General features: G+C 33.7%; 2 protein-coding genes and 1 long non-coding RNA gene across 3 annotated transcripts; 1 reads left to right on the top strand and 2 right to left on the bottom strand.

Moving 5' to 3' along the window:
- The first annotated feature begins 3,902 nt into the window (after positions 1 to 3,902).
- Positions 3,903 to 4,949, top strand: LOC128178286 (uncharacterized). The gene is made up of 3 exons (XR_008242934.1): positions 3,903 to 4,039; positions 4,486 to 4,653; positions 4,867 to 4,949. It is a non-coding gene; the product is annotated as an uncharacterized LOC128178286 (long non-coding RNA).
- Positions 4,950 to 6,798: 1,849 nt separating this feature from the next.
- On the bottom strand, positions 6,799 to 17,471 carry LOC128178602 (DNA polymerase delta subunit 2-like). Its single transcript, XM_052845852.1, has 10 exons — positions 17,197 to 17,471; positions 15,352 to 15,473; positions 14,619 to 14,742; positions 14,064 to 14,184; positions 13,537 to 13,732; positions 11,915 to 11,995; positions 11,455 to 11,612; positions 9,300 to 9,427; positions 7,461 to 7,562; positions 6,799 to 6,984 (listed from the first exon to the last, which is right to left on the bottom strand). The coding sequence occupies exons 1-10, from the start codon at positions 17,411 to 17,413 to the stop codon at positions 6,845 to 6,847; spliced, it is 1,389 nt and encodes a 462-aa protein (XP_052701812.1). The 5' UTR covers positions 17,414 to 17,471; the 3' UTR covers positions 6,799 to 6,844.
- Positions 17,472 to 18,875: 1,404 nt separating this feature from the next.
- Positions 18,876 to 22,600, bottom strand: LOC128177213 (blastula protease 10-like). Its single transcript, XM_052843841.1, has 11 exons — positions 22,453 to 22,600; positions 22,138 to 22,236; positions 21,772 to 22,015; positions 21,208 to 21,334; positions 20,640 to 20,709; positions 20,336 to 20,536; positions 20,090 to 20,219; positions 19,869 to 19,988; positions 19,638 to 19,735; positions 19,395 to 19,513; positions 18,876 to 19,269 (listed from the first exon to the last, which is right to left on the bottom strand). The coding sequence occupies exons 1-11, from the start codon at positions 22,525 to 22,527 to the stop codon at positions 19,125 to 19,127; spliced, it is 1,428 nt and encodes a 475-aa protein (XP_052699801.1). The 5' UTR covers positions 22,528 to 22,600; the 3' UTR covers positions 18,876 to 19,124.

Raw genomic sequence — 22,600 nt, 5'->3', positions numbered from 1 at the left:
TTTTAATTTTAGAGATTTTTTTTACTGCTTTTATACAGAAATGACGTGAATTTCACGGCGAACCGTACGCGCATAATTTACGCGCATTTAACAATTCGTTGTGTTACCCATTGCTAAGTGCGTTGCTAACGCTGAGGGTAATAGTATATATAAATAGTGCCTGTTTGGGAGGGTAACAGTTGAAATTGACACCCCGAGGAAACCATTGTCAACCGACGCGAAGCGGAGGTTGACAATGGTTTTCGAGGGGTGTCAATTTCAACTGTTATCCTCCCAAACAGGCACTATTTATTTTATTATACTGAATGTCTTAATATTAGAGAATATTTTACTGCTTTTATATAGAAATGACGTGAATTCCATGTCGAACAGTTCGCGCATAATTTACGCGCATGTAACAATTCGTTGTGTTACCCGTTGCTAAGTGTGTTGCTAACGCTGAGGGTAATAGAACGGATTGTCAACTGTGTTTTAATCAATCAGATTTCAGTATTTAACATGAAAGTATAATAAAACGGATTATCCACTGCGTCTAAACCAAAACATGAAAGTATAATAATAATATTATTTATTCCTCAGAACCCACGGGTTTTCTATCCGTTACACTGCTTTGAAAACCCGTGGGTTCCGACGATGCTTATTCCTGTAATGTTGAAAATATATGGATTGGTGGGCTGGTTTTTCGTATATAAAATAAAGATAAAAACAAAGCTATTGACGACTCTGGTGCAGAAGGTGAACATATGATAAAGTGGGAGGTAAAATCTTCCGCGACCAGGTATGGAGCTCCTGATCTTCTGAAGTTCCACCTTTCTGTACCTAGCTGTGCATTGCTGTTTATCCGCCCTTATTTGTTCTAGTTATTAAGTTTTGGTAAAGAAAATTGTTACTTACTTGACTTTTAAATACCGGTATATATTATTGAAAGGCCTTCAAAGCAGGAAACTAGCGTTACAAGGCACTAATTTAGATACTGCAAAACATTGTGTTACATTAATTACTATTCATAATATAACTCTATGTAAGGAACTACGCACGATAATCCTTGATCCCGTCCTATAATTAACATTTCAATATTTAAGAATTTTCTAATGAAGTTCCATTTGATACAAAGTATAGCTAGGAGGATAATTGTTTTTAATTTTCATCCGAAATCTTGTTCTTACGGGGCTTGAAGACTTTTCCAGCAAAATCAGCCCCCCCCTCTCACATGATAGGTATCGACAAACTTTCTCATCATTAAATTTATATATTTACATTTCAAAGTGTATTTGTCGGTGCCATAACACTACAAATCGATTTTGTAATGTAGAGTCTAGATAGTCTCATCAATGACTATTTTGATATTTAATCGTACAACTGCTGAAATTCATATAAATTTCATTAAGTAATAAGGAATATTATGATATGATCAAATACGATCGGGGTGATCAAATCTATCATAAAAGTCTTCGGGGGGTGGGGTGGGGTACTTTGGTGTAACCAAACACGTACAATTAGCTCTCTGTTTCACCATACAATTCATACTTGTAAAATTTCATTCGATTGTTTGTATGACTGAAAAACATTTAATAAGACACCTTAAGACTGCCCAAATATATATAGGCACCAAAACAACTCTAACGTTAGTAGTCCTTTATGAAATTGTTAGAATGCCCGTAAAACAATTTATAACCGACGGAAAAAAATAAATGAATATAAACCGGTCAATTCTTGGAGACGGTCAGTTACTAACAATTTGTCAGCAAAAACAAAAATAGGCCAGGGTTGCCATGTTGGAATCAATACAAACCAACCATTGACCTATAAACATAAAGAAAATTTGAAAATATTTGATTTTTTTCTTAGTATCCTAACCACTGGACGCTTGTTTATATCTCGCAAATCGCAATACCCCAGATTTATATGTTATATTTAAACTTTTAATTGAAAGAATCATATTGACAATTTTGCAGATTATTTCTCTGTAAAGGTGAAGTTTCCAACAGAGTAAGCAGTAACGATAACAAACTGTTCGGCGTTTGTGTGCAGAATCTATGGATCTCTTGCTGGATCATAAATTAGAAACACCCACAAATCGCCTTTCATACAGTAATGAAAAAATCAGGGAACTTAATAATTTCTCAAATACATGTATTCTTTAAATAAATTGTACAAATTATTTTGATTTCCCCATTTTAACATATTTCAACATATGCAATATTTTTAAATACAGAAAAGGTTTAATATTTTAATAAAAGTATATGTCATGTTTATTAAACTAGAAATATTTGATACACATCTAAGGCAGGATTTACGTTATGTCCTGTAAAACTTTCTTTAAAGGAGGAGGACTGTTCACACAATTCTATCTCAGCGGACAGTGTTATTAAAAGGGCAGTTTGTTGTTTATTAAAATCTTAATAACATTAAAATGGAAACAGTTCTTGATTATCAATTAAATGGTCTTGGCAACAAAATGAAAGCCCCCCCCCCTTTTTTTAAACTTAAATTCTCCCTCTTCATCAACCTTCATTGAAGAACACACAATGTCCAGATTTATACATTAATTTAAGATGACTTCTGAGTGTTCACCCTGATAATAAAATGAAAATTATACGAAATAAAATAACGTGATATTTTCAACATCTAAAGTCTATCCCAAGTTATTGCTTCCATCACTTTTTAATGATTTTTAATAAAAATACACATACCCGTGAAAGAATTACAGTTGAAATCGATGAAATGGAAAATATCCAAGATATCTTCATTGACAAATTATCTCTTTTCACTCATAAAAGTTTACAGGAACGAAAACGAATTTCTTACGGAGATTTAAAATGGGAAATGTTTACATCTTTTCTCCATTCGGAAGCACTCGGGACACTTCGCGCAATTTTTGAACGTTATCATCCGTCTGGGGTTATAAATGGCTGATGCAATGCAAAATCCCCGTAGACTTTCTATTTTGGGATGTGTATTGAAACCTGAAGCGGTATAGGGGCGTTTCAAAACAGATAATCTGGACATTTTACATATGAGTGGATGAACGTAGTTTGAGCGCCAAGGTATTTATTATCGAAATATCAAGCGAAAAGTGGTGGAAGCAAAAACTCGGGACAGAGTATAGTAACCATAACCGATATGTCTCCTCATCAAAAGCACAGATAAAATAAGTCTATACTGATTGATTCAATTAAACATGACGTAACCTCATGAAAAGAATTTGGTAGTTTTCTGCGCACGTTTGAAGTAAATGGCAACCTTTTGATATATATATATATATATATATATATATATATATATATATATATATATATATATATATATATATATATATATATATATATATATATTAGTCTTTAGTAACAGTTTTAAAATTAAAACTCTTAAAATGGACAGAATGACCAGCATGGAAAGAGCCAGAGCCGTTGAAATATTGGTGTCTGAATTGTACTTACTTTAAATATGCTGTTCATTACGTCTTTGACATTGTTTTAAATATTAAGCAATACGAACAAAGAGTTATTTTGATTAACATAATTTTTCTCTTCAATAATTGTATCATCAATTCCATTGGCAACCTAAAGCAATCCGTCAGCTTTGGGCGAAATTCAGTGTTTGTGATATGGAGCAAAGGTCAAGGTCTCGGGTTGCAAACAAAGGTCAAGATCGCTATATTGTTGCTGTTGATAGTAAGGGCGGGATCAAGACATTCCAACAGCAAGACTAACAACTGTGTTTTTCAATAAAGTATGTAAAAACATTATCTTGGGTGAACATTTATAACTCTGGTTCAGTTTTCAATACATATACATCTCAATCAGAGAATTTTTGACAAATATTTGAAATTAGTCCAAACTATCTTCGGACGTGTTCTAAATGTCCCGTTCTGCTAACCATAGGTTTAAAAATATCCGATGGAAAATCCGAAAACTCCGAATTGTTATTTTTGCACACGGCTTCGTTTACTCGGTTAATCTTATAAAAGTCGGATTTTCCGCGGACCGAACCATCCATACTCTTATAGCTTGTGGGCGGTGAACAACCTAGAAAAACGGTAGGTAATATTTATTATTTATTTATAATGCATATTTAAACCTTATACAGTGAGACCACCTTCTTCCTAAACCTTCATTATTTTTTTTCTTCTGTACAAAGTAGTATACCAGCTATCACCATATTTGCAAGAAGGCTGGTAGCCTATATAGCTTGGTTTGGATTGTGAATTTCAAGGGGTACAAAGACCAAATATCATATCCTTAAGATTGATGACGTTGACTGTACTTCTTTATAAAGTTAAAATAGAGTACAATCGGTGAAAAAAAGCAAACACCTTTCGAACACAAAGGGTATGTATATAAGATTACTGCTGTATTTCATTTGTAATACAAGTATGCCAGAAACTCTGTATATAAAGAGAATCAGAAATGCGGTCTCTGTCCTTCTTAATTGATATTACGGATAAGTTTTGAAAAATCATATCCAACTGAATTTTTATTCCAGAACAAAATGGCTTGTCCTGGATGTAAAAGTGGCGGTGTTTGCTTCAAGTGCGACAAATGCGGGGCCCTGCAGTGCAAGAACAAGTCGTGTAAGCACCACCACGCCAAAGCCGCCAGCAGCTGTGGTTCCTGTGGAAAATCCGGGGGACAGAAATCGGTTTAAAAGCTGGTCGGTAGCTCATGTCGTTAAACACAATTGACAACACACAGCAATATCAAAACAGATTAGTGTGCTATGAACTGAGAAATACCGTCAGGTTAAAAAAAATCATTTTTTACTGATCGGCCTGATTAACATGACCTGCATTGTTAATTGTGTATTAATATCTTTAAAATCAGTTTAAATGTAAAATTAATTAGGTCTGCTTTTTTTATATTGTAGGTAACTAACCACCAAGATGGCAGCTGTGATATTTTATGTGGTGTACATTCTTCTATATGCGTAATAAAGTATTGCTAACTTTTCTTTAGTTTTAGTCTTGTTCTACTTACAGGACATTGAAGCAAAGTACATTTAGTTCAAATTAATTGATCCTCTTAGCCACCAATATATGACCCGTAATCGGCCATTCATGACCAATACATATTTCTTTTTCGATATCGTCAACATCGCGATGTACACAATATTGATACGATATCGATTTTACATTGTCAACATTGCCGATATTTCTTTGCCGTTAACATCGTCGACATCGCAACGTCGACAATGTTGAGCCGATATCGAATTTACATACATTATTACATTGCCGACATTTACATACATTATTAGCATTGCCGATATTTCTTTGCCGTTTACATAGTCGACATTGGCGACATCGCAACGCTGACCATGTTCAACCGATATCGAGTTTACATCCTCAACATTGCCGATATTTCTTTGTTGTTAACATCATCGACATTTTTGACATCGCAATGTCGACGATGTTGAACCAATATCGAATTTACATTGTCTACATAGCGAGTAGAAATATACAATGTAAGACATATAGAATATCACCATGTTGGCCATCATTGCGATATTGACAATGTCGATGATGTAAACAGGATATAAGAGATACGATGTAGACTCGATGTCGATCAACATTGCGATGTCGACGATGTAAACAGGAAAGAAGGCACACGATGTAGACACGATGTCGACGATGTAAACAGGATAAAAGAGGTACGATGTAAACATGATGTTGACTCGATGTCGATCAACATTGCGATGTCGATTCGATGTTGGTCAACATTGCGATATCGACAATGTCGACGATGTAAACAGGATATAAGAGGTACAATGTAGACACAATGTTAATGACTATGTAAACAGGAAAGAAGGCACACGATGTAGACACGATGTCGACGATGTAAACAGGATATAAGAAGTACGATGTAGACACGATCTTGACTTGATTTCGATCAACATTGCGATGTCGACGATGTAAACAGGATGGAAAGAACACGATGTAGACACAATGTCAACTCGGTGTTGGTCAATATTGTGATGTCAACAGTGAAACAGGTTTTAGGAGGTATGATGTAGACACGAAGTCTACACAATGTTGATTAACACTGCAATGTCGACGGTGTAAACAGAAAAGAAGGCACACGATGTATACAATATATCGACTCGATGTCGATCAACATTGCAAAATCAACGATGTCAACAGGATATAAGAGCTACGATGTCAACCCGATATCGATCAACATTGCGATGTCGACGATGTAAACAGAAAAACAAGACACACGATGTGGACACAATGTCGACTCGATGTTGGAAACTTCTGGGACTCCCATCCAAATACATCTAAAGGGGGGTGACTCGACTGATGTGCAGTACCTCCAAATAAAGTTTGTTTGCAGTCTGTTAGCAAACAAAACGTTAACGCATGAGACTGACACTCCATGTTTTTCTGACGAGACGTAAACATTATACAAAGTAAAGGGGACGGCTACTCTGTGTCAGTGTAAATATGTACATGTACCATTACTGCTCGACAAAATCAGCTGTATAATATATCAGAAAGCTGTACCAGTAATGTGACAAAAAATAAACTTTCCTTAAAAAACAAAGAGGCTCATTGACAACATTGCTCACCTGAGCAACAATACCACCATAAGATCAGCTTTATGGAGTCATAAAATCTGAGGATTATGATTTAAACAAACTTGAAGTTGCAAGTCTGTACTTCAACTAATAATTACCAGTTACTACTTTTCATCCAGATAACTAATTGGTTAATAATAAACGTTTTTAAATAAAATGTTTCATGAGCAAGTTACACATCAACAACAGTTGTGTACTCTGACTAAATAAGGAACTCTGTAGGTATTGGTATAACAGTTTATTCGGATAACAATAAATAGGTTTGGTGTAGTTATCTGTTAGGTTCCATTATGGAGGGTGCTGCAAACTGCATAGGGACACAGTCCTGTGTGCGGAGGTTGACCATGACAGCGGTGGAGGTCTGGGAGAACCTGGGGACACTGACCAGTAGAACCTCCTGTCCTCCACATCCTGAAATCAGTGAACTCATTCGGTACTCTTACTGTGTAATAGTTGATATACTGTATATCAGGGTTGTTTTTTGGGTGTGTTTCAAATTTTGCGAAAATAGACCAAATTTTTTACATAAAATTTGATTACGTAATTTTTTGCAATTTTAAAAGGTTTTTATAGCAAACAATAACCAACACAATTTAGGCATGTTTTATTCTTTGCAATATTAAAATGATCATGAAAAAAATTGCTAAATTCATTGTAGAACAAGTATAGCATTCTGAAATGTTGCTATTGTACTGATGTCAACATAATCCACGAGTATTAAATTCAATACCTGTCATTCAAAAATTCTTTGATAAAATAGGAAAAACACTAACTAGTGATATAATACAGGTTTTTTTTAATCAATAGAAAATGTACTTACTAATTATATCACATACATGTAGTTTGTTATGGTAAGATACAAAAGCACAGACTATTTGGTTTCTTACCCTTGAAAACTTTTGAATCAAACTTGGTCATATTTCCAGCAAAAAGAACATGTGGACAGTCATTGATAATGAAAGGGTCCTCCTTATAAAATGGATAACATCCTGCAAAAGAAAACAACCCACATGTTATAGCCTAAAAAAGGAACAAAATAAAATATCTTCTCTGCTTATTATAAGAATGACTTTGCTACAATGAAACCAAAATGAAACTAGAACTGTCCTAATGGGACTAATACCCCCGCTAGGCTAATTTCAAATGGGACAAATAATTGAATTGAAAAATAAAGGTTTGGAACACATACAAAAAAAAATTCTAGAATTGTAAAAAAAAAAAAATTAGTTAACAAAGAAAAATTAAAATCAAAATTGTCAGAATTTCACTGTAAATACATATCTATAACAGTAATACATTTACAAATGTATGTATTTGATGATATATTTTTTTAATTTAATTGATTTAAAGAAAAACCAACAAAATGACAATAACCCCTCCCTTTGCAGTGAATAGAAATACCGGTAGCCAAGCAATGCTCTTCTGTTGATAAAACTTTCAATATCTTTCTAATAAGAGTCTTGACAGATGCAGTTAGTTGTTTCAAATTTTCCTCACTTTCTCCTATGGCACAATGGAACTCCATATCAGAAAATTGATCCCATAGGACTATGATTTTCTTTGATGAACTTGTTAAATTTAATAAACTCCCAAAACATTACCATAATTACCATACTATGTAAAAATATGTAAAAAAGAAAATTTAATATTACAAACAATTTTAAAATTGCCAAAACACTACAATCATATCAGTAATTTTGAATTTCATTTAAATTAATGCCCAATAGGGTCACTTCATCAATTTACTTGACAAATAAATTTAAACAACCTCTAAAAATAGTTTAACTTCTTTATTAATAATGATATTATTTATTTCCTTATAATGATAGACCTTTTGGTTTACATGAAACAGTTTTAAAATAGCCCCAAAACCATCACCCATTTTACAGATTATCAATTTCCCCTAAACACATGCTCCATCTGAACCATGGCTCAGATAATGGCTCCCTTGGGACAAATGAATTCAGCCACACTTGTCTTTGATGTTCTTATTAGCTCCTTTGCATTGTCAGTTGATAGAATACTTATAAAAAATAAATTTTTTTTATTAATTAAGACATAAAGACAAAAAACTCCATCTGGATGTATTTATATAAATATATTTTAGAGTGTTTTCTATTAATTAATTAATAAAATCTGTAAGGATTACCTCCCTTACTTTTCAACATTAGTGTACAATATATAGAATAAGGAAAATGAAAACTGTCATAAAATCATTAAATCTTGTCTGATCTTACAAAAATTGCAGGTGCACATCTTCAGATGGTGTTCAACATATGTACAAATTTTCAAACTGTTCCATGCAGTAATAAAAAATTCTATAGGGGGGACAAAGTTGCGTCTACAGACAGACGGACGGACAGACAGACGGACAGACGGACAGGGTGAAACCAATATACCCCCCTAAACTTCGTTTGCGGGGGTATAATGATTACTGGTACATTTACTCGTATTAAATGTGTTATTCCATAAAATAAAGTTTCCAATTACAAGCTTTATACATGCATAACAAATACATGGACATTTCCTCCCTTGGTAAAATATTTCTTCGTTTGAAAAAAATTAATGAAAAAAATTATTTATTAGATGTTGAAGAAAATAGCTACAAACTGTGATTTACAACAACCATTAACATCATCAATTTCAATAGAAAGTTAATAGCAATTCTTGATGATGTAGAATTTGCACAAAAATTTGGGCAAAGCACTACAAGATAATTCCCACACCAAGAGTATCGGGGGCAGTTGGAGCAAGGTGGCCCCACTCAAGGGTCTTCTCCAGAATGTCCAGTGGCTCCTCATTGGTGCTGTACTTGACAATGTCCTGAACCGCTTGACCAGAGGTGCCAAGAAACCTAGATTTTCAAAGAACGAAATTTTACTTGGATATTGAGCAGGACTAAAGCAGCAATAAGTAAGTTTGAGCAATTTTGTAACACTGAGAGATACTAATACAATGTGCACGTTTTTTGAAATGTAAAATATCAACAAAGCTATTAAATGTATCAGTGGTCTATTTTTGATGTGCAGACAAGTTTATCACACCATTATTTCTGTGCAAATTTTTTATACATGTACTGCTCAGGCTTGGGGTAATGCTTAATGTAATGGTAATGCATTGTAATGCATTACATGTTTTCAAAGTAATGCTAGTAATGCATAATGCCACAAAATTAGCATTACAAGTAATGGTAATGTAATTCATTACTTTCCAAAATCAAGTGTAATGCTGGCATTACATGGCATTACTTTGCATTACTATGCTTATTTATGCATGTTCACTTTAAAAAATGTGATGAATACATGTAAATGAATAGTTGAAATTGAATTTGACTAAATTTATTTTTTAAGAAGAAAGAAATAATTCTTGAGATAACATTTTTTAATTGTATTATTAAAAAAAGATTTTCAAAATTTTATTTTTGAATTGTAAATATCACTAAATATTACAGCAAATTTTCATAACATTTTTAAGAGTGTTGTTATTAAGAGTTTTTAATCATTTAAACAATTTACTCCAATTAGTTTGCACTTCAATAAGAAATGTGTCAACAACACACTATGCCCCCAGGATAATCTAAGTATCAAAACAATCTATTGTTATAAGAAGTGCTAAATACCCCAACCCCCTTCCCTTCGCTATGTCACAATAGAATAGGAGACAGACATGCACCTTTAAAAGCAAAATGAATGCACTGTCCATCCATGATGAAAATCAATATCACTTTCAATATTATAACCCATTTGAAAATAATTTTACTTACTTACTTTCTCTCTCTCTCTCTCTCTCTCTCTCTCTCTCTCTTGTATATTAAGTACACTGTACATTAGTTTGGACTGATAGAAAATACAAGATTCATGTATTTTTTCTATTATTGCACTTAATATATCTTAAGATAAAGATAGTCAAACAGTACTTTTCAGTCCAAGCTTCGACTGCTCCTGTAAAACATTTATTTAGTATAGCTGGGAAGATTACTAACAGGATGCAGTTAAAAGATGAACCCTTTGAAACTTTGATCATAAAGTGCAACAGCAATCTTTTGTCTTAAAGTGTCCTCAGTAGAAAGAAATACATTCAAATACAGTATCTTAAGAAATATAACTGGGAAAAACCATCTGTTTATGAATTATACTACAATTAAGTGTCCAAAATTATAAAGATTTGTGTAATCTGGGGAAATATCTCTATTTAGCTTTTGATAACCGCAACATTATTCCATAAATTGTTTTTTGTTATGCATGTAATTCTGTGTCTCTATTTCGTATCCTACACTGTATCATGCCAAATGTCTATAGATATCATTTTACTTATGTAATATGTTGTTCATAATGCCACAAGATGATAATATATTGAGCAAATAAAGAATGACTCTTATATAGTCATTGAATTTGAACCTGATACTGAGCATGAAGCTGTAGATATGTTAAAGAGTGTTTTATATTTGAAACATTTGCAAAAACTCTTTATTAGCTTTACTTTTTTAAAACAAAGTAATGGTAATGGTAATGCATTACTTTACTCATGTAATGGTAATGAAATGCATTACTTCAAGAAAATCAAGTAATGGTAATTTAATGCCCAAGTTCATGAAGTAATGGTAATGTAATGCATTACTTTACAATGTAACTCGCCCCAAGCCTGGTACTGCTACAAGTATAAACTGAGATATAATTTCTGTGCTATTTGCCCACTGGACAATAAACCATTGAATCTTTTGTAATTTTGAATGCATTTCATAAAGAAGAATGATTCCACAGTATAGGACAATAGCTTTCAAACAATAACATATTCACTGATCACTAATCAAGACTTGCTTTAACTTTTTCCTAACAAAAATGTCAAATTCCAAGTATTCTCTACAAAAACCAGTTGTCCTACCTGACACCTTCTACTTTGAAGTCGTACGGATTAGTCACCGTGTGGAAAGTTGGGTAGCGAGACGCCTCTGGGAACATACATTTATGGAGTGGCTGCTGAGGCAGGGTGTAATTGGCTGGATCATATTCCCCTGGCATCAAATCCACATCCACAGAACTCTGGATACAAAGTAAGTTGAAAGATGTGTATTGAACTGTTCATTATAATACTGTACAATCTTGCATGATATTCAGCCAACTGTTATCTATACAAAATCAATTACCATCTTCATAAACTTAGTTAACCTTGTTACATACATAGACCTTTGTTGCTTGAATTTTACATGGTATGTGGTCATATCCTCGATATTGTCATCATTTTATAAAAACAATACCAGTAAATAAAAATTAAGTGATATTTTTCATAAATTAAAAAAGAATGACATCATTGAAATATCTTTGAAAACAAAGTATATTCTTACTGCTAGCTGTGTGAAGACATCATCCAGAGTTTTGACAGCATCCACACTCCCTGCTGCTGTTTTCTTGCTCAGATATTTTGCCTAGTATAAAAAGAGTTGAAATTGTACAGGCATGAGAAAAAAATCTTTCTTCCGTCCTTGTAAAATGTCTTGCATCTTAAAAAAGTCCTTTTCTATCTCAAGATGTGAGATTATAAAAATGTCTTTTCACATCTCTGTTTATCTTAATTTGCAAAATTAAATGACCTTGAAAACCTATGTACCGTATTTTTCGGGGCATAGGCCGGTATTTTTTTACTCCAATGCGCGAGCATCGGCTTATCCCCCGTGATCGGCTAATCATAGGCTCAAAGTTGAAAAAAATAAACAGTCAAATTTAAAATCCACTGTTTTTAGCAGTTTATCATCAGGGTTGGTTTTTTTTTCGTCCGTTTGAACTATTGTTCGATAGTTGCATATACAAAGATATAACAGAGCCCGTTAGTATATACGTCTCTGATAGTTGTCCCGTTGATAATTTTTGTAATGACATTGCGAGTAATAAAATGTACAGTACTGTACGAGGTATTTCTTTACAACCCCAATCAAAAGAATTTTTCCCCCACGTTCACGTATGAACCCTGGAAACTATTGATGCGTAGTAAAAAAAAAAAGGAAACCGGGTAGAATGAAATATGACGGAACTTTTGTGAATTTCTTCATGTCTGCGTTCGTGGGAATCACTGGTCTTGGGTGCAGAATAAATCAATGCTTTGTGTTTTTACAGTTAATTTTCTGTTGGATGAAATAACGGTATTCTGGTGTCGCGTGTATATATAAAGGTGTGAAACCCGTGACTAAAACACAGCCTGGGGGCACGTAGTGTACACCCTTACACCTCACCGCATTAATTGTGTTTTTAACATTACAACTTCTTTGCATATCGGCAAGTCACTTTTTAATTTATTAATGGAAAAGAACACAAATTAAATATTTTATGTGTGGTATTTCGTTTTCTCATTCATGCGATTACGGGGGATAACTCTATTTGAATATGAAACCACGTGTTGAGCTAATGGACGCCATACCCCGATCTACAAGTAGCTTTCAAAGTATTACTTGATTAAATGAAATTGAGCAGTAAGGTTTTAATGAAAATATAAAAGGTTTGGTAAAATATCATACTTAGTTCTATCAGACAGTACCACGGAGTTTGGTGTTGCAATTAAATTTACATTATGTAACATTACGATACCTAACGATATATACCGACGAATACGGAAGAGACCAAACAGCCACAAAACACAATTATATTTTTTTTAAATGTTTAAAATATATATGTTAAGCAAATTTAATAACTTTAATTACTCTTTTGACTTTCTACATCGATATTCTGAAAGTATATACTTAATACGTCAACTTAAATTCCTTCATCATGCAGCGGTCATACTTTCAACATAGAAATCATCGATTGAAAATCGGCCTATCCCATAATTCGGCTAGTCTATGGATTTTTCCTGAATTTTGTCTGAAAATGAGCAATTCGGCCTATGCCCCACATCGGCATATGCCCCGAAAAATACGGTATACAAAGAAATAGAAAAATACAAATATTGATTAATGATTTGGTTTCATGTTTTTACCTTCTGTAAGCTGTCCTTGTCTTGTGTACTGGAGCTTAAAGAATTCCCTGCTACAATGACCCTACATATCTCTGCGCAGTGACTCTGTTCCTCACTATTACCCAGCATCCCTGTCACCATGTCAACGAACAGCTGAAGGCTAAAGATCTGCTCTTCATTGCTGCCTATTTCTAGTCCTGATATTAGGACCAAATATCTAAAAACGGGAAAAAAGAAGATAATTCTTTTTTCAGTTAAAATAACCCAAAAGATTTCTTAATGAACTGCTAATCCTATATTCTTCTTATTTTTCAAATTTGTTATTTTTTAAGCACTTGGGGAATACATATCAATAACATTTCTTTGATTCCCATTCAAACTTATAGCAGTGATTCATTATTTAATATGTACATGAACTTTCACTTGCTACTTACATTGTATCTAAACTATATAAATATACACATTAACTTGCTTGAAGTTTTTGGAGTTAAGAAACCTAAACGAATCCTAGACAACGTTAATACTTAAAGAATAAATGGAAAACTGACTTGTCTTTCTGTATAACTGGCCTTGGGACCTGGTCACTTAACATTTGAAAACAGTACTTCTCCACGTGGAACTTCCCTTGGTCGTCCTCTGGTTCTTTACCATATACTGCTATTATAACACCTGTTAATGATATAACATTTTAAGTTAAAAGTTAGATCCTTCTTTGTGGTGCTAAGCAGACGAGAGACATTGACTCCTCCTAAATGGGACACCAGTCCAACGCATAACTTCCAGTGTAAACCAAAACTTTATTTCAGCTGGGTGGACTGAGACAATGTAGATAAACTGCCTTGTATATTGGTGCACAACATGCAACTTCAAGTGACCACAATGGTGTTTAAACCAGCGACCTTTTCGGTTACTGACCTAACACCTGACCATTGGGCCATGTGCTCTCCTTACTATAAATTACATGTACAACCATTAACGGTGTAAAATGTAAACTATAAACATTCAATATAATGTACTGGAAATAACTACCAAACAAAGTGCAATATTTGTTTAGCAATAAGCTGCATCAAAACTCCATTTATTGTATATCATAGGAATTATACCTGTAACAGAGGTTTGGACATCGAGATCCCCCATCAGAATGATTCTTTGTAGTTCGTCTTCTAAATAAAGTTTGTCCGATTCATCTACATATTTTGTTCTAACTGGCTGTGGCATCAAATTATGCTACAAATAAACATGATAAACCGTTACAGTCTCTTCACACACATATATGATTGTCTTCATTCTATGATAAGAGATTCAAATCTTCAAATATATTGAATTACATTTTATGCATTTATGCATAATGAAAAAATACAAGTAAATTTATTAGTCAAAGAAACATTCAACAAATTAAAAGAAATTGAACAAGATTTAGATGATATTTATATCCTCATTCTGAGAGGTTGAATAAATGAAAATACAACGAGATGCACATCAAAACAATCAATAAAACTGTCAAATACCATCAGCACTTGTTATATAGACAGCTTTTGACTAAGGCCAATAAAAAAATTGTGTGTTTAGGGTAACACTGATGAAAAAATTAGATTAGATTAGGTAGGTAGGGATTATTTTTTATTTTATCATATTTCTTCTGCATGAATCCTAAGAATGTTTGTTTGTGTCATATTTAAAAATGGATTTTTGAATTAAAAATATATAAAATTCACAATCAGATAAAAACAGACATCTAAAAATGGTAGGATCGGGCCATTTTTGTAGGTTAGGTCGGGTTACCCTAAACACACAACTTTTATTTTTAGGCCCAACTAAGCATCAAGCAGATCTTACTTCTTCACTAATCTCCTGTAATATGCTTGGTTTCAGCTCCATGTGTTTGAACAATGTCCCAATTACAACACAGGTCTCATCACTTTTGAGTTCATGTAGTTTCCTTATAACAATATCCTTACCTATAAAATTAAATAAAATAATGAAATATAAATGTGTATAAGATGATAAAAGATTTAAATAACAAACTTTTTTTTTACCAAATTTTTGCAATATTATCACATAAAGTAATTTTATTTGGTGTCTTTGGAATACTAAGACGTTATTCATTGACTTCATACATGCATGGATCCAGAAAAATTTATACATGCATGGATCCAGAAAAATTTATGCCCCCCCCCCCCAATGTCATGAGTTAACACTGAATTTCTCTTTCTGCTCCTGCAATCATAATTTATAATAATCATAGCACAGTAGGGCATCTGTTTTTTTAACGATAGAACATTAAGTCTAATTTGATATAAATTCATTGTTGATCTTCGGTGATGAAAATATACATGACCATCATGCAAACAGTGCATTACTGTAGTATGTCCCAGGTTACAGTTGATACAAGGGGAATAATCCAAAATTTCTTCATTGACATTTCATTTTTTTATACACCGAGAAATTAAAATGAACAAAAACAAATTTCTTACGGAGATTCATAATGAGGAATTTTAACACCTTTTCTCCAATTGGAAGTACTCAGAACAATTCTCTCAATTTTTCAACATTATCATTCAGGAACTTTTCATGTTTTCATGTTGTTTGCCATGCAATATACCCGTAGACTTTTTATTTTTGAACTTAACGTCGACTTTTTATTTTTGGTTGTGTGTTAGAACCTGCAGCAGCGGGGGCGTTTCAAAACAGAAAATTTGAACTTTTTTTTATTCTGGTGGATAAATGTAGTTGGGCACTAGGAATGGGACAATCCACTGATGCACCTGTGCATCGCGGTATTTATTTTGACGATATTTGGATCTATACATTTACCAATAATACAACAATACCTTAGCAAACTTTTATTTAATTTCCAAAAATATCCAAGCTATATATATTGGCTATTTTTAGTCCACGCGCCTATCATGAAAGTACAAAGATAGCGGAAAACCTCTTAAAGTTGTCAAAACTGTTATGAATCTAAATCTGGAGTGTGGAAAACTTTTGGATTACTTCTTTATGAAAAAATAGTGAATACAAGACTAAAGTAATTTGTAAATTGTGCAATGCTCATTTTGAAATGATATATATATATTCATATAATGAAATCACTTTGGACATGCGGTAATACATTGACAGATTCAATAAAATTTAAGCCCTTATTCATGTTTTCATTAAGTTGCAATGTATAGTGATATGTATCGTATCGCATCTCATGTATTGTGATATGTATCTAATCGGCTAAGTACAGTATCGTCCCAGCCCTATTGGGCACAAAGGTATTTATGGTTTTCGAAATATCAAACAAAAAGTGTTGGAAGCAGAAACTTGGGACAGGGTATAATTACAGTGATATACACAGCACACACAACCGTCATCTGCATTAATAAATGAAAACCTAGAAAAATAACTATTGTCACAAGTACCTAAAGGTATATATACCGATGTATGTGTCAGTCTCATCGTATGAACCGAATAAGGCACTGTTTGACATAAAGCTATATATTAACAAGCAAGTACCAACTAGTTTTGAACACTCAGCAATTTGATTTGTGTTATTATTAAATATAGGCCAGAGTGTATTAAAAAAAATTCAGCAGGTCATGTGTTTACATCTTGTTCTAAAAAGGTGTAAATCTATAAACCACTAAAACAAAATATTACAAATTAAATATGAAACAAAACATATTCTATTTATACCCCATTTTTTTCTTGCAGAAGCCTCTACTTTCGGACGTACTTCCCACAATCTTTCTGCATATAAATGTGCATATTGCCTGCTGAAAGTTTTATCCTTCAGTAGAAACCTATCAGAGCAGTCTGAAAAGTTGCCCGATTGTCTTTCACATGCTTTGTGTGTCTGTGAAGGTTTTGACAAAAGGTCGTCGGGATGATTACCCCCTTTTTTCTCAAACATTTCTTTTTGTTTATCACCGTTCGCGCCAGTGGAAATCTTTTGTTTCTTGAGGCGCGATAGTCAATCGAAGATATTATTTCGTACGAAAACTGTTTCCTGTAAGCATGAACTTTTCCATTGAGTCTAAAATAGTTATTTCACGAACGACATCTAATATATTACTTAGTTTTTTTTCCCGACTGTCTGTCTGTCTATCTGTCTGTCTGTCTCAGGAACCATGTTTGTAGTAAAAACTCAAATTCAATTGTATATCATATTTTATGTGTATTACCATCACGATCATGTAAATATAGGAGAGGATGTGTTCTGAACCTATATAGTCAAAAGTAAAGGTCTCAGCGACAGATCTCTTTGAAAATCATTATAGAACCAATTCTTTCCTTTAGACGCAGCATAGACTTACATGTGTAACGTAACATGTCTATGGACACAGTACAGACTTAATCAAAAGGACTGTCTGAAGGATTGGGATTTGTAGTGACCTTGAACTAAAATTTCTAAGCTGGGTGCCAGTCAAGGTCACGACGAAAAGCGTGCGTGTAACTATGTTGGGAAAGAAAGTGACACATAAAAAGACAAACAAATTAAATATTAAGAATTAGTCTCCGAATGTAACTTCGTATTAGTGCACATGAGTTAAATCTCATTTTATAACAAACTTTCCTCTGAGTTTTTTGTCAGTTTCAATAAACTTGGGTATATTTAAAGTTGCATATATATTTTGCAATCGTCAGTTTATACATTTTAATCGTTGATCTGTAATTGATATATTATATATAGTTTGTTAATATTCAATTTGTCTTTATGAAAAGCAAATTTAAAAAAGTGGCAGTGTTTATATAGGCCTATACGGTCTCCGAAGTTCATAAAACAATGTTCTTGGGTTATTTCAGGATTGCCAACATCTCAAAATGTTCATAATAATCAATTTTGTCTTTTTACATGTTATTTTCGCCCATGTTATTTTCGTCTTTCTACACTTGCAAACGGTTTTGCCCCGATTTGAATTCACCCATACAAAGTTGTTAAAGAGAGATAAAGTGGTTCTATCTCTCTTTAACAAGAGCTTGGAATTTAGCCACGGTAGCTGTGCCAAACAGCAATGTGACGTAGGCCTGTCTATTTCATTGTCAGCTACTCAGGCTGACTCAGCCATGGTCTCTGAAATCAACAAGATCTGTCTGGCTTTTTAGCTTAGACTACACAAGCGTTGCATATTTCGCTTGAAACCGCGTCATTTTTAACTTGTTTTGACAAAAGAATCAAATAGCTACGTCCTACTGAAAGTCCAAGGTCTTGTTAAAATGACTCTAATTGGAGACATGGGAATTCTTAAATTCGCCCACTGTCGACGAGGGCGAAACGAGCGAAAATAAAACGTGGACGAATATTTCCCCGTATACAGTATTGTTTGTACTGCATTACCACATTTTAACCCTAATATAAAATAAGAAGAAAAGACTTGTTACTTTAGAGTGATTTTATTTAGTACCTGTTTATTTATTATACATTCAAGCAAAAATATGAAATCTTCTTCAATCAATCTTCAAAAAATTTAACCCATGAAAATACAGCGTTGCACAATTCAATTAGTACATATAAGATAAACATGTAAATTCGATCAAAAATTGTCGTTCACGATTAAAACATCGTCTGGCCGATACACTTGATTTTGTTTTAAAATGCATGATGATTCATTGATTTCTTTTGATTAGGACGAGTGTATGGTGTATCGGGCTCGAAATCCCGAGAACTCGTTCGAGTCGTCTGCGTGGAATTTGATCAGCAGAGTATTGCCAGGATACTCTATAGTCCTCGGCGGCCTGTTCTCGCTTCCACTTTCTTCTCCGCAGAATCTGAAAATACAATAAAAAGAGATAGATACATGCATTTTAAATTGCTGAATTTCTTTGCTAATGACACATTTAATTCAAATGGTTTCAGCAAAACCTTGATTATTGCTGAAGCCATATCTGCTTACCGAGCGCCCCCTATGTGTGGTCCACCAAGAAATATTTCCAGCCAGTCAAAGTAACATGTGGAGTCATCCTCTACTTGGAAGTCCTCCATTATAAGTGTTATTCTTGATCCAACCGGTCCCTAAAATACGAAGCCTTGATACAACGGAATTCTTAAAATTCTATAAATTGTCCTATAAATATAGATGTCAGCACTTAAGAGTTTCTTAATTTTAATATAAATTTTCTTAATTCAAGCTTTTAACCTTGATAACCCAAAGACAGTCAGCATATGATGAGTAATCTCTGGGATAGTTTGGAGAAGAAAGAACTCCGCTCGTTCCCGTCAACTCCCCACCACAGTCTGAAAAGCAATGGCGTTAACTCATTTATATATTGTTATATAAAATCATAAAGGTACAGCAATTATGAATGAACGGATTTAGATTTAAGTCAAATGAAAATAGCAACCACGTGAAATCAGAAGATCAACCTACTAGTGTTACTTTGGACAACTTCTGAGCAATCCCTCCCTGTCAAACCATTTGGACACAGACAGGCGCAGTTTGGTCCAACATAGCCTTCGTTTTTGCAGTTTAACTTTATTGGACAACTTGCTGAAAAATTTACGAATATAAAAATTGAAAAGAGTAATGATTACTTTGGGAATGAACTTTAAAGGCAAGAGACAAACTTCTTGTTACAAACATGTACTTACCTGCGCATTTGTAGAGATCGTTGGCAGTTTTAATATCCAGGAAACTCAGTGCATCTCGCTGACCCATCGTGTTCAGAAGGTTCTTGACCCGTGGCACTATTGTTTTAGACTGCCCGTCCCGACTCATAAACTGCAACACAAATCGAACACGAATTGCAATCACCAAATTATATTTCCTCCTATTCTATATACCAGTATCTAGCTTGAGGAGTTTGTTAATATCACGTGACAGGGTGTGACACTCACTGTTGGACCATAATGCATCACAGAGGACACATCGTATGGTTCAATGTCCTCGATACTCCTGGCGCCAATCTTCCGGAAATCCCCCTCAAACCCCGGTTGTATATTATTGGTATTAATAGTCACGTGATCGTCCCGATCTGGTCTAGAGTGCTCGTGGTAAAATCCAATACTATGTGCAATTTCATGTGCAATAGATCCAATCTACGAAATCAATGTGTACTTTTTAATAAAAAAAACCCACATAAAAGTTTGAATTAAAAAAAAAACCAATCTTATTATATAAGGTTGATCATCGTGAACAAACCGATTGTTGACAGCTTCCCCCAATCGTGATTTCCTGCGGACCACCTCTTCGACCAATTGGAGACTGGCATCTGAAAGCAGAGATGTTTGGAGCTGGTGTTTGGAGATTATATTTTAAGTAAAACAGTCTCTGTGTAATATATAGATAATAAAATGGTTCTGAGATTATAACGCTGAAAAAAAACCCCCATAACGTCAAGGTAAATAAGAGGTTATTTATTCTGAACTAAATCATTTTTTCTGTTTTTATCAACAGAAATTAGCTGAACTTCACATATTGAAAACCGAGTCAAAATCTGCATTAATGGATAACTTCTTTGCATTTTATCAAAATATTTTATACAGTGAGTGATATTAACAATTTGAACTCGCGTTTAACAAACATTTCTGGGACCCAATGAAGGCGTCATTGTATATGTAACAATAATATTTACAAGCGATGTAAGGAGGTAACGTAAATAACTGAATATCATTACAATGAATAAATCTTGCAACATAAACCAATCAACACTCTACAAAGTTGACCCACCAACAAATGATATACATGTATTAGTAATTAGATTAATTACCCCTGTGATCCGACAAATATAATCCTATCCGAGGATCCGGAAGCCGAATTGTATTCCCTGAATCTCAGACAAGTGTTATCCTCCCAGAGTTTCATAGCGGATTTAACATTAGAGACTGCCTGGCCTTCTGTAAGTTTAAAACATTAATCTAAAAGTTTAAAACAGTTTCAATTATTCAACAAACAAAATTAAATATATAAAGTAAATTCAGGAAATAATTTCCCACAGGAGAAAAGAAATGAAAACGTGAATGTAGCTCCCGGTCTAGAAAATGCGGATGGACGACCAGGTCGCCCATCCGAATTTTTTCAGACCGGGGGCTACAAATGTGCAGCATGAAAAATACTTGTTTTACAAAACAAATTGAAATTAATTCTTCAAAAATATACATGTATTATCTTTAAAAAAATTCCGTAAGAAAGAATGAATTAGCAAAACTTTGTTAAATAAATAAAAAAATGTTTTAAGGAAATTAATAGTATTATACAACAAATTTTATTCTGAATTAAACAACAAATTTTACTCTGCATTCTTCATTCATCAGTTGTACAAAGGAGAACAGACCTAGAGTACTGGACAACTGATAGTACACAATCCCACGGGGCCACAGTTTCATGTCATTGGCCACTGCCTTTCTCCGGATCCGCCCCCTCGATTCCATTTCTTCCATATCCTCCTTCTCCTCTGGCGAGAGTGACATGTCGGATTCGAACTCGAGTCCTTCTTGTTCCGCAGGTTTGTGAACATGTTTGGTTTTTATCTTTCGGACACGTGGTTTCTTGTGGTTAACATAATTGTTAATGGATGCCTAAAATGATTTAAATATTCTCTAAAAGATCGGGTTTATATTTTTAAATTTCCAAATAAATACTGACAAATATATTTTCATTAAGAAAAAACCGCATACTTGAAATGACAACGTATACACACATTTGGAATCAGTGCCTCTGGATCCGTTTGACCGCCTAGTCGAAGTAAAGCTCGCTCGACCTCTATCAGATCTTCTTGCATTGACTTCAAATCATTTCCCTGAAAATTAAAACTCTTGTAAATATATCACCGAATTATAATGGCGCAAGGCTTATTTTCCAAATATTCCAATTTCAATTTATGCTTTCTCCAGTTTAAGAAATAAATAAAACAAGAAGGGCATTAAAACGAATACCCCTTTTTCAGTTTGATGAAATTATTTTGATAAATTATGCAACTTTTAAATAGGAAAAATATATTATTTCAATTACTTACAGATATTGGAACGGCGTGCGCACAGACAAATATACATGCAGCCAGCAAACTCGCAAAAATGATCTTTCCCAACATGCTGTTGTTGTTGTGCCTTAGCTGATATCAACCATCTTTTATATAGCAATATTTGAAAAGAAACCTGTGTTTA

The sequence above is a fragment of the Crassostrea angulata genome, chromosome 3 (genome assembly GCF_025612915.1).
Source record: "Crassostrea angulata isolate pt1a10 chromosome 3, ASM2561291v2, whole genome shotgun sequence".
Lineage (NCBI taxonomy): Eukaryota > Metazoa > Mollusca > Bivalvia > Ostreida > Ostreidae > Magallana > Magallana angulata.
The sequence above is the reverse complement of the archived record's forward strand: the minus strand, read 5'-3'. Positions and strand labels throughout refer to the sequence as shown.

Excerpts from the sequence above, each read along its gene's own strand:
- LOC128178602 (XM_052845852.1), bottom strand. The coding sequence starts at position 17,413 with ATGTTTGAGAAAAAAGGGGGTAATCATCCCGACGACCTTTTGTCAAAA. Across the intron at positions 11,996-13,536 it reads ACAAGGACAGCTTACAGAAG|GCAAAATATCTGAGCAAGAA; the intron begins GTAAAAACATGA and ends TTTTTATACTAG. Across the intron at positions 7,563-9,299 it reads AACTGCCCCCGATACTCTTG|GATGTTATCCATTTTATAAG; the intron begins GTGTGGGAATTA and ends TTTCTTTTGCAG.
- LOC128177213 (XM_052843841.1), bottom strand. The coding sequence starts at position 22,527 with ATGTTGGGAAAGATCATTTTTGCGAGTTTGCTGGCTGCATGTATATTT. Across the intron at positions 21,335-21,771 it reads TCAGTTGTCCAGTACTCTAG|AAGGCCAGGCAGTCTCTAAT; the intron begins GTCTGTTCTCCT and ends TTAAACTTACAG. Across the intron at positions 20,537-20,639 it reads GGGGAAGCTGTCAACAATCG|ATTGGATCTATTGCACATGA; the intron begins GTTTGTTCACGA and ends TTGATTTCGTAG.